The following is an 11,549-nucleotide window of genomic DNA, read 5'->3' as shown; positions in this document are numbered from 1 at the left end:
GTTGTTTCTCTGTGTCATAGACTATATGTGGGCATATGTTTGGTTGTTTGGTTGTTTGCTTGTTTTTATTTATTTGTTTATGTTTATGTAATGTATGGTGGAGGTGGTGACCCTTTGAGAGCTGTATGCAATGAAATTTTATTGTAATGTATGCTGATTAGTGTACATTCAAAGTTAAAATATAGTTATTCTTTCTTTCTTTCTATCTATCTCTTCTATCTATCTGTCTATCTATCTCTATCTCTTCTATCTATCTATCTATAACTCTTTATATCTATCTATCTATCTATCTATCTATCTATCTATCTATCATCTGTCATCTGTCATCTATCATCTATCATCTATCTATCATCTATCTATCTATCTATCTATCTATCTACTCTATATCTCTAGATATCTCTCTCTCTTTATCTATCTATCACTATCTATATATCATCTATCTATCTATAATCTATCTATCATCTATCTATCTATCTATCTATCTATCTATCTATCATCTCTTTATATCTCTAGATATCTCTCTTTATCTATCTATCTGTCTGTATTTCTTCTATCTATCATCTATCTATCTATCTATCTATCTACCTACCTACCTACCTACCTACCTACCTATTTATCTATCTATCTATCTATCTATCTATCTATCTATCTATCTATATCTATCATTTATCTATCTATCATCTATCATCGATCTCTCTTCTATCTATAACTCCTTATCTATCTATCTATCTATCTATCTATCTATCTATCTATCTATCTATCTATCTATCTATCTATCTTCTATCTATAATTTTTTATCTATCTATCATCTATCTCTCTTCTATCTATAACTCCTTATCTATCTATCTATCTATCTATCTATCTATCTATCTATCTATCTAATCTGTAAAATAATAAAGATGTGTCTCCTTTGAGGTATATATGATTGTGTATTTCTAAAAAAAAAACCATATACATAGGGCTTTATAAAGATTCCTGACTGACATTGACCATACTTTTGGCAAGTTAGAGAACATAGGTACAATAGAACCAATATGGGATTTTTTCCCCCCTCTATAATTTTTTTTAATAGTGTGATGTCTGAATAGTACTTCAACAGCAATATGCTTTTGAAATGTTCCTAAATTGCTGGCACAAATATCTAAACCTGTGTTGGAATATTTAGCACGCAATCTGGAAATGAAATTTTGCAGGCCGTGCCTAGTCCTATAATTACGATGGCTAAATTCTTTTCTATTATCTTTTATTTTATGGTGCCTTCCACCCCCCACCCCCACCCCCCCTACTCACATTGTTCTATGGAGCAATCTCTCTTAATGGAATATACATGTATAATCGGCAACACTTTACGCTGTTCAGTTGATCTACTCTTGTTCCACAGTTGCGTGCATCTCCGATTAAGGCTTACATCGAAAGTGGGTGAATTAGAGATTAAATATGGACTAAAGTTCTCGTAAAACCATTGTCGATATTCCTTTTTAAAACCAACAGAGTGTAAAGTATCTATCTGTCAGGAGAGTGCATTAGTTGATTAACCTTTTGTCTCTCTCTCTCTCTCTCTCTCTCTCTCTGCATAGAATTTTAGAAGGTAAATTAAATTTGTCAAACTAATCCCCATCTGGCATTTATTCCCATTACGCTTCATGCCCCATGGAGCTAGGCATTTTTTTAAAAAAAAAAATATAGAAACCATACAGTCTAATGTTATTATATAATGTAATACATATCATATTTGTAACCATGAAAACCAGCTCAGTGACTTTGGGCCAGTCACTGTTTCTCCCAGTCTAACCCACTTCGTAGGGTTGTTGTGGGCAAAATAAGGGGAAAAAACTGTGTTTGATATGTTTGTCACCATAGAAAAGAATAACAAAGTTGGAAGGGACCTTGGAGGTCTTCTAGTCCAACCCCCTGCTTAGGCAGGAAATCCTACACCACTTCAGACAAATGGGTATCCAACATCTTCTTAAAAACTTCCAGTGTTGGGGCATTCACAACTTCTGGAGGCAAGTTGTTCCACTGATTAATTGTTCTAACAATTAATTCTAACCTTTAATTAATTCTAACATTGACTTAACATAACAGTTAATAGAATACCAAAGTTGGAAGGGACCTTGGAGGTCTTCTAGTCCAACCCCCTGCTCAAGCAGGAAACCCTATATCCGTGATGGCACCACAGGAGGCACGCAGAGCCCTCTCTGCGGGCACGCCAGCCATTACTCCAGCCCAGTTCTACCACGCATGCACGCGCGCCTCCCGCCAACCAGTTGGTCTTATGGTCACTTCCGCGCATGCACGGGAGTGGGGCGTGTGCAGGGGACACAAGCACACATGCATAGGAATGGGTCTTCCAGGACCAAAACAGGCCCCATTTTGAGCCTGGAAGGACTCCTGCACCAACCTGGAAGCCAAAATGGGATGAGGGGGGCGGGGCGCATGAGCAGGGGTGGTCGCGTGCACATGCGGGGGGGGGGGATGATCCAACACACATTGCATCAGCATACAACGACACAAAGGATAGCCATCCCTGTCCTATATCATTTCAGACAATTGGTTTTCCAATCTCTTCTTAAAAACCTCCCGCATTGGAACACCCACAATTTCTGGCGGCGTGTTGCAAACAAAATAAATAAATAAATATAGCTATTTTATTCTGGTAGTAGGGTTCCGTAATGCTGGGGTTCTATTCTCTTTGATACCACCCATTTTCTTTACCCTGGAACAGGGGTCGGCAAACTTAAACACTCAAAGAGCCATTTGGACCCGTTTCCCACAGAAAAGAAAACACCGGGAGCCACAAAGGTCCTAACCGGAAGCTCCCTGTTCAGTTCTGGAGCTGACCAGAAGTTCAGTTCCCCCACCACAGAGTCTCCTCCTAGCACGGCATCCTTTTTCCTCTACCTGTCCTAACCGAAATCCCTATCAATTGTGGAGACAACTGGAAAACCCTCCCCTTACCATAGAGTCTTCTCCTGGCGCACTGTGCTTCTCTCCCCCCCCCCCGGAAGCTCCTCTCAAAATTGTGGCGCCGACCGGTGACGGAGCTGCAGCAGAGGGAGGAAAGAGCCACATGTGGCTCCAGAGCCGCAGTTTGCTTACCCCTGCCCTGGAACATGCAATTTCTGGGCAGGTTAAATAGATAATGTTTTACCTCCACGTTCTAAAGCAGGGGTGTCAAACTCAAGGCCCATAGGCCAGATCCAGCCCATAGGGTGCTTAAATCTGGCCCACTGGACCGGCCTGGAAATAGCAAAGGACCAGCCCATGGTGCCTCTAGCAGCCAAAATCGGGTGGGGCTGTATGCAGCCCCCTGCGCCCCGTTTTCAGCCTGGATGGCCTCCTGAAGCACTATTTGGCCAGCAAAGTGCTTCAGTAGGCTGTCCAGGCTGAAAATGGGGCATGTGGGGAGGGGGGGGCGCGCACTGCCCCCCGTGCCCTGTTTAGCCGGCAGAGTGCTACAGGAGGCTGTCTAGGCTGAAAATAGGGCACAGGGGTGTGTGCGTGTCCCCACCCCCATGCCCGGTTTTGGCCAGCAGAGCAGGAGGCCGTCCAGATTACGCGAGTCACTTAACGACAGTGGCAAGTGGCCAAATATACTTAACAACTTTCTTGTTTAATTATGGAATTTTTGGGCTCAGTTCTTGTCGTAAATCAAGGATTACCTGTGCCTTTTTCTTTCTGTGTCTTTTTTTTTAATTAATAGACTCCCCATCTACAAATACTGTATTGTGGGAATGGGGATATTCATTAGTTCCAGGATTAAGTTGTATGAGGAAAAATAAATTTATATTGAGCAGCAAAACGGATTAAACTTTTGGATGGCTGCTTCACAATTGCTCATGAGTTTATAACTCCGCTCCTGGGGACTAAATGGACATCCTTGTAACTGGTTTTTATTTATTTATTTTATTTTTTTGACAGTTGGTTTGATAATGTGATTGATCTTCTGGGATTTCCTAATAATCCCCTGTTCAAATATTAATTGGATTGACCCTGTTTAACTGTTCAAGATCAGCCGATGTTAACTAGCTGTTAGCTATAACAACTTCTGTATATCCCATCAAAAGTAATTAAACCTTTCATCTTTACTCAATAAAGAGCAGATTTAATCCTAGTTATATGTTCCTTTCAATTATGAAAAAGCCTGAATTATTCCCTTTTTTATTTCAACCTTGTAACCCATTAATTTTTTTTAAAAAAAAACAGCAATTACTGTTAGATGTATAACTGTAAAAGCATTAAGGTGTATCAAAGTTACAACTTTCCATTAATCTGCAATCAGTTTTATAGTGCAATATTATAATTATAATTCAGGAATTATTTCTTGGTTTTGGTTAGGGTAACTTTCAAATAGATGGATTTCGAATTGCAGCCTTAAAAGAAAAAGAAATACAGATATATTATAATTTGTTCCTGGCAATGCATAATATCGCATTCATGTTTTGTGTACACAATACTTTTTTAATTAATTTCGTTCCATCTTAATTTTTCTTTCCTCCTATTTAATCAATTTGCATGGCATAGGTTTTAATTAAAAACCACTCTGTGAAGGATCAGAAGTGGCAAAAACAATCATTTAATATGTGACAGTGATTGCAAAGTGCAGTGCAATTGAAGCTTGCCACTTCGTTTGTTGCAAATAATAGTCTAACTTGCATTTTGAAAAGGCACTTTAGTTCTGTAGTCGATGCAACCAGATTGGCTGGGTTTTTTTATTTTTTTATATTTTTTAAAATTGCTTTTCCAGCTGGGTGGGTGAATGACAACTTCTTAATGGAGAAAATCGATGCCTCTCCATTAAAGTGAAGGTACAAGGGAAATGGGCATATTTCTTTCCATTTAACACCAGCCTGTTGCAAACTGGTACTGACCACACACTAGAGAAACCTCATCCCAAAATAACTCTTTGTGAAGCTCCGATTGTCTGAGAGAAATTTCATGTCCATTAAACTGCTAACCAATCTTTCAGATAAATTTTGATTCCAATACCTCCAATATTCTAGAGGTGGAATTGAGAATTCAGAAAGACGAGAGCTAACATTAAAAACCTCCGAATCAAGTAAACAAGGGAATTTAGTCTAGATGTGTCCAGTGGAAGCATCCTGAAGGTGCAAACTGGAAGTTATGAGAGCCTATTTTTAATATATAAAAATGATGCATTGCTTTACTGTTATGTTTATTAAAGGAATTTCAAATTTGGGGTGAAATCAATGAGTGGCAAAATGGTTAGGGTTAGGGTTAGGAAGAGAATGGAAACAAGGAAGGAGGAAGAGGAGGAGGAAGAGGAGGAGGAGGAGGAGAGGAGGAGGAAACAAGGAAGAAGAAGAAGAGAAGGGAGAAGGGGAAGAGGGGGAGGAAAAGAAATAAATTTAATTGATTCAATTCAATTTACAGAGGTTTTAGTTGTGCATTCTATTATGTTTAGAAGAATAAGAATAGAATAGAATAACCGAGTTGGAAGGGACCTTGGAGGTCTTCTAGTCCAACCCCCTGCTTAGGCAGGAAACCCTACACCACTTCAGACAAATGGTTATCCAACATCTTAAAAACTTCCAGTGTTGGGGCATTCACAACTTCTAGAGGCAAGTTGTTCCACTGATTAATTGTTCTCACTGTCAGGAAATTTCTCCTTAGTTCTAAGTTGCTTCCTTCCATGATTAGTTTCCACCCATTGTTTCTTGTCCTGCCCTCAGGTGCTTTGGAGAATAGCTTGACTCCCTCTTCTTTGTGGCAACCCCTGAGATATTGGAAGACTGCTATCGTGTCACCCCTAGTCCTTCTTTTCGTTAAAATGTTTGTTTCTAATGATAGCTCATGGCTCATTAGCATTTCATTTTTGGATTTATGCATGTACCTTATTTAATGCTACACACTGTATATTTGCAAATAAGTTTCAATTTGCTCTCTACCGGCTCAGCTTTTAGGCATCAGGTGATTATTAAAAATAGAATTGCTGGAGGCCTTTGATTGAGAGATGTCACCTTCTATTTTTATTGCTTGGGCTTAGCTGTTTAATTCTATGTCATCACCTGACAGGTTGCAAAGCTATTATTATGAGGTTTCTGGATGCTCTTTATTTTTTTTAAAAAAGGATGTTTGATTCACTCGGGGGAAGAAAGACTAACTAAATGTAGGACCATGCTTTGATATCAAGGTAACTTTGCATCTTAAATCTGTTGCAGAATTAAATTCACCTCGGATGACAGAATTAAATTCAGCAGTCTGTGGTTGACAGTTTGAGGAAGTCATTTGTATCACATCCTAGAATTTGGTTTTTCATTACAAAAACATCTTAATATTTCAGCTTTATGGGTTTCTTTTAAATCAGAGTAGACTTTTAATCACACGGACAGAATTTTATGCTCTATACTGCTTGATATGTAATTTCTGTTACCATTCCCATGGCACAAAGACATTTTTTTTTTTAAAAAAAAAAACCCAATGTAATGCATTCTTAGGAGGGATGCGGTGGCTCAGTGGCTAAAATACTGAGCTTGTCGATCAAAAAGGTTGGCAGTTCGGCAGTTCGAATCCCTAGCGCCGCATAACAGAGTGAGTTCCCGTTACTTGTCCCAGCTTCTGCCAACCTAGCAGTTCGAAAGCACGTAAAAAATGCAAGTAGAAAAATAGGAACCACCTTTGGTGGGAAGGTAACAGTGTTCCATGCGCCTTCGGCGTTGAGTCGTGCCGGCCACATGACCACGGAGACGTCTTTGGACAGCGCTGGCTCTTCAGCTTTGAAATGGAGATGAGCACTGCCCCCTAGAGTCGGGAACGACTAGCACATATGTGCGAGGAGAACTTTTACCTTTAATGCCCTCTAATAGTTTTAAAGATATAATTCATTTATGATCCACTAATGAAATCCTGGAAAAAAAAAGTTATTTTCAAGACACATATATATCCCCTCTCCTACTACTTTCTATTTCTTTTTTTCTCTCTAATATTTTTCTTTAATAAAAATGTATTTTTAAAAATCTTTGAAAGGGTGGCCTCCTTATGAATGTTAATATTGCGTTGCAGTGATTTATAGTTAAAAGTATGGTTACTGCTAAAATACTAACATTTTCTTCGTTGTCATTGTTATTTTTGGGGGGGGGCTACTGCAATAAAAATTTTAAATCCTCAAACGACTGTCAATAAATCAGTATCCAATGTTTCAGGGATCAATGCCAACAAAAAAAACAGGAAGTCGACATTTAGGATTAAAGTTGCAATGTAGTCATACAGGGACAGCTACCTTGTGTGTGTGTGTTTGTGTGTATGTGTGTGTGTGTTTGTGTGTGTGTGTGTTTAAAAAATCAAGGTGGCAATGCGATTAAAGTTTTGTCTTTTTTTTTAATGTGCATCAAATGCCCTGTGTGTATACCTAATTGTGTTTGATAAATGTAGGTGTCAGCGTTCCAAGTATCATGTAGAATTAAATCAGAGTCCAAGGCAAAACGATCCTTAAAGTTCCAATTTAATAAAGCAGACATTTTAGGCACATCTGTGTAAATCCTAATTCTGGAAATGACATCAGAATCCCACCCAGTTAAAAGTTCAGGATCTTGTCCCCACACCCACAATCCATCACATGGTCCAATCTTCTTATTCCACGCTGGCATCCACACCCAGCTGCTTCCCGTCAGGTGTACTGGTGCGGAGACAAAAGATGACCTTAGCTTCTAGTAAAGAATAAAAACAAATACATTCCACAATCTCACTCCTGTCTTTTCCCCCCTCCCATCGACTATACTAATGAAACAGCATATTGAAATAAGAGAAAGTGTGGCAGGCCAAAATTATAAAAGGAATATAATTGCAGGCCTGACAGTAGGCTTGTCATGATGAATTGTAAACAATATAGGATGGACTTTTCTAATGTCTGGTAGAGCTTTAAATTAAAATGATTGTGTTAGAGAAATCATTAATTATAAGTAGCCTTCGACTTACAACAGTTCATTTATTGACCACTCAAAGTTACAACAGCATTGAAATAAGTGACTTCTGACCAGTGGTGAAATTCAATTATTTTTACTACCGATCCTGTGGGCGTGGCTTGGTAGGCATGGCAGAGGAAGGATACTGCAAAATCCCCATTCCCTCTCCACTCCAGGGGAAGGATACTGCAAAATCCCATTCCCCCTCCACTCCAGGGGAAAGATACTGCAAAATCCCCATTCCCCTCTCCACTCCAGGGGAAGAATACTGTAAAATCCCATTCCCTCTCCACTCCAGGGGAAGGATACTGCAAAATCCCCATTCCCTCTCCACTCCAGGGGAAGGATACTGCAAAATCCCCATTCCCTCTCCACTTCAGGGGAAGGATACTGCAAAATCCCCATTTCCACTCCACTCCAGGGGAAGGATACTGCAAAATCCCATTCCCTCTCCACTCCAGGGGAAGGATATTGCAAAATCCCCACTCCCTCCTGATCAGCTGGGAATCGGGAAGCAGAGAATAGATGAGTCAGATGTGGTATCTGTCGCTTAACAAATATCTCACCTAACAACAGAATATTTTGGGCTCAGCTGTGGCCGTAAGTCAAGGACTCCCTTTAGTTTTCGCCTAAATGGGTTACTAACTTAACAACTGCAGTGATTCACTTAACAACCATGGCAAGAAAGGTCATAAAATGGGGCAAAATTCACTGAATAAATGTTTCACTTAGCAGCCGAAATATTGGGCTGGAGATTGGCCAGAAGTCCATCTCAATCTCTTTTTTGAGTTTAGCTTCTGTTACAACCCATTTATTAAACAATGCACCCCTCATTCCCTCCCCCCGCAAAGCTCACGTACAAAATTGACCTAATGGATCCTTCTTGCATGTATCCTTCTGCAGCATAGCTGTCAGTCAGATGGAAATGCGATTTACTTCCACGGAACCGAAGGCAGCGAGTTAAATTTTGCCACGACACGCGACGTGGACCTGTCCACTGAAGATGCTCAGGAGCAATGGGCCGAAGAATTTGAGACCCAGCCAAAAGGGTGAGAGTTCATTCTTGGGACGTTGAGTTGGTTGGTGGTATCTTCAAGCCAAAACATTTTGCTGGTTTGTAGCAACGCGCGACACGTTAATAAAAATTGTGGAGTTCTCCACATTTTGAGGACAAACTAGTCGGGAAGGGCCAGGAGTTTCCAAAGGATACGTTTTAGAAACTACCCACTTTTCAGTGACAAAAATTATTGTTGGCATCTTGGTAGAACATGGATATAAAACACCTGTAGAACATCCCATATCAAATTATGTCTGTCTGTCTGTGATGGGGAACCTTTTCCGAACCGAGTGCCCAAACCGAAACGCATGCGCACCAGCCAGCTGGCCCCAGAGCACCATAGCCAGAAGACCGGGTGGCTGGAGCACACATGCACGCTGCCCAGCTGGTCTTCGGATTTCCAGCGCTAAAAGTGTGCATGAAGCCCAGCTGGCATGCCGGAAACCTGAAGACCAGGTGGCTGGCATGCACATGCGCCGCAGCCAGCTGGTCTTGGTGCTTCTGGCGCTCCAGCGGGTGAAGACCAGCTGGCTGGTGCACATGCATGTGCTGGAAACCAGAAGACCAGCTGGCAACGGAACATGTGCCCACAGAGAGGGTTATTTGTGCCACCTCTGGAACAGGTGTCATAGGTTTACCATTACAGGTCTATTCTATTCTATTCATTCTATAATATCTATCTCTGTCTGTCTGTCTGTCTGTCTGTCTGTCTGTTGTCTGTCTGTCTGTCTGTCTGTCTGTCTATCATCTATCCATCCATCCATCCATCCATCCATCCATCCATCCATCCATCCATCCATCCATCCATCTCTATCTACTGTCTGTCTGTCTATTTATCTGTCTATTCTATTTTATTCTATCTATATCTATCATTCTATTATATTCTACTCTATTCTACTCTATTTATATCTATCTATCTTTCTATCTGTCATTCTATTGTATTGTATTGTATTGTATTGTATTCTATTCTATTCTATTCTATTCTATTCTATTCTATTCTATTCTATTATGTCTGTTTGTTTGTCTGCCTATCTGCCTGTCTATTTATCTGTCAACTCTACTCTACTCTACTCTATATCTATCTATCTATCTATCTATCTATCTATCTATCTATCTATCTATCTATCATCTATCTATCATCTATCTATCATCTATCTATATCTATCTTATCTATCTATTCTATTCTATTATGTCTGTGCCTATCCGTCCGTCAGTCTATCCATCCATCCATCCATCCATCTATTTATCTATGTCTATCTGTCTGTCTGTCTCTCTCTCTATTTATCTGTCTATTCTATTCTATTCTATTATAGTCTACTCTATTATATTTTATCTCTATATCTATTCTATTCTATTATGTCAGTCTGTCTGTCGGTCTGTCTATCTATTCTATTCTATCCTATTTGTCTGTCTGTCTGTCTGTCTGTCTATCTATCTATCTATCTATCTATCTATCTATCTATCTATCTATCCTTCTCTCTCTCTCTCCCTCTCCCTCCCCCTCTCCCTCTCTCTCTCTCTCTCTCTCTCTGGAATTTATATATAGGGTCTCTATCGTGCTATAATGCCCAAATCACTGAAATTAATATACGAATGCTTATCACAACCATTATTTACACTATATTAATATTGATGGTATTGGCACTCCAAATATCTAATACATATCACGAACCATTAGTTCAACCGAGGAGAGAGAGATTAGTTCCAGGGCAGAAATCTCATTTCAATGCCAGCGTGCTGGGTAAGTGGTTTTTATAGTGCATTCACTTTCCTCTGGAGAGCTGAGACATGATTCATGTTTTTCAATGAAGCAAATAACTGATATAAGTAGGACAGTGGAAGTACATACTTACATCATGGCTGTCGATGTCACCTGTCCTCTGGCTTCAGATGAGGTTGGCAGTAAGAAATCCCTGTGACTTTGTTTTAGCCTATTTTGAATTCTTGGTTTGGGATTTAATTTTTTAATAGTTACACGGATGCTTTATACTTTTCAATGAAAGGCTCAAGCTAAGCTACAACGAGTAAGTCTCTAGAAAAGCATTCCCGAGCATCTTTTAATTCAGTCACCTGCTTTCTTTCAAACAGTCTCTGCCGTGGCATCTTCTAAAATTTGAACTATAACCATCATTACAGACAATAAGGCTTCACTTCAGCAACTATCAGCCTCTGTAGGCAATTTAATATTCTCCATAGGAGAGCTTCTGCAGCGGAGACAAATTCCTTGTGTACCCAATCATACTTGACCAATAAAGAATTCTCTCCTCTCCTCTGCTCTCCCCCTCTTCCTCTCCCCTCCTCTCCTCTCCCCTCCCTTCCCCACTCCACTCCACTCCACTCTACTCTTCTTCCTCATTCTCTTCTGTTCTGTTCTACCCTTCCGTACCCTATTCTACTCTACCCTATCCTACCCTATGCTACTCTACTCTATTCTTCTTCCTCATTCTATTCTGTTCTGTTCTACTGTACCATACCCTATCCTACCCTATGCTACTCTACTCTGCTCTACTCTATTCTTCTTCCTCATTCTATTCTGTTCTGTTCTGTTCTACCCTACCATACCCTATCCT

At 40.0% G+C, this 11,549-nt stretch overlaps 1 protein-coding gene across 1 annotated transcript in view; it reads left to right on the top strand.

The window, feature by feature from the left end:
* The window catches only part of RELN (reelin), a 380,071-nt gene that overhangs the window by 197,892 nt on the left and 170,630 nt on the right, over positions 1–11,549 (top strand). Inside the window, 1 exon segment of the mRNA XM_032221885.1 lies at positions 8,826–8,971. Within this exon segment, the coding sequence (XP_032077776.1) occupies positions 8,826–8,971 (146 nt within the window).

The sequence above is a fragment of the Thamnophis elegans genome, chromosome 7 (assembly GCF_009769535.1).
Source record: "Thamnophis elegans isolate rThaEle1 chromosome 7, rThaEle1.pri, whole genome shotgun sequence".
NCBI lineage: Eukaryota > Metazoa > Chordata > Lepidosauria > Squamata > Colubridae > Thamnophis > Thamnophis elegans.
The sequence above is the reverse complement of the archived record's forward strand: the minus strand, read 5'-3'. Positions and strand labels throughout refer to the sequence as shown.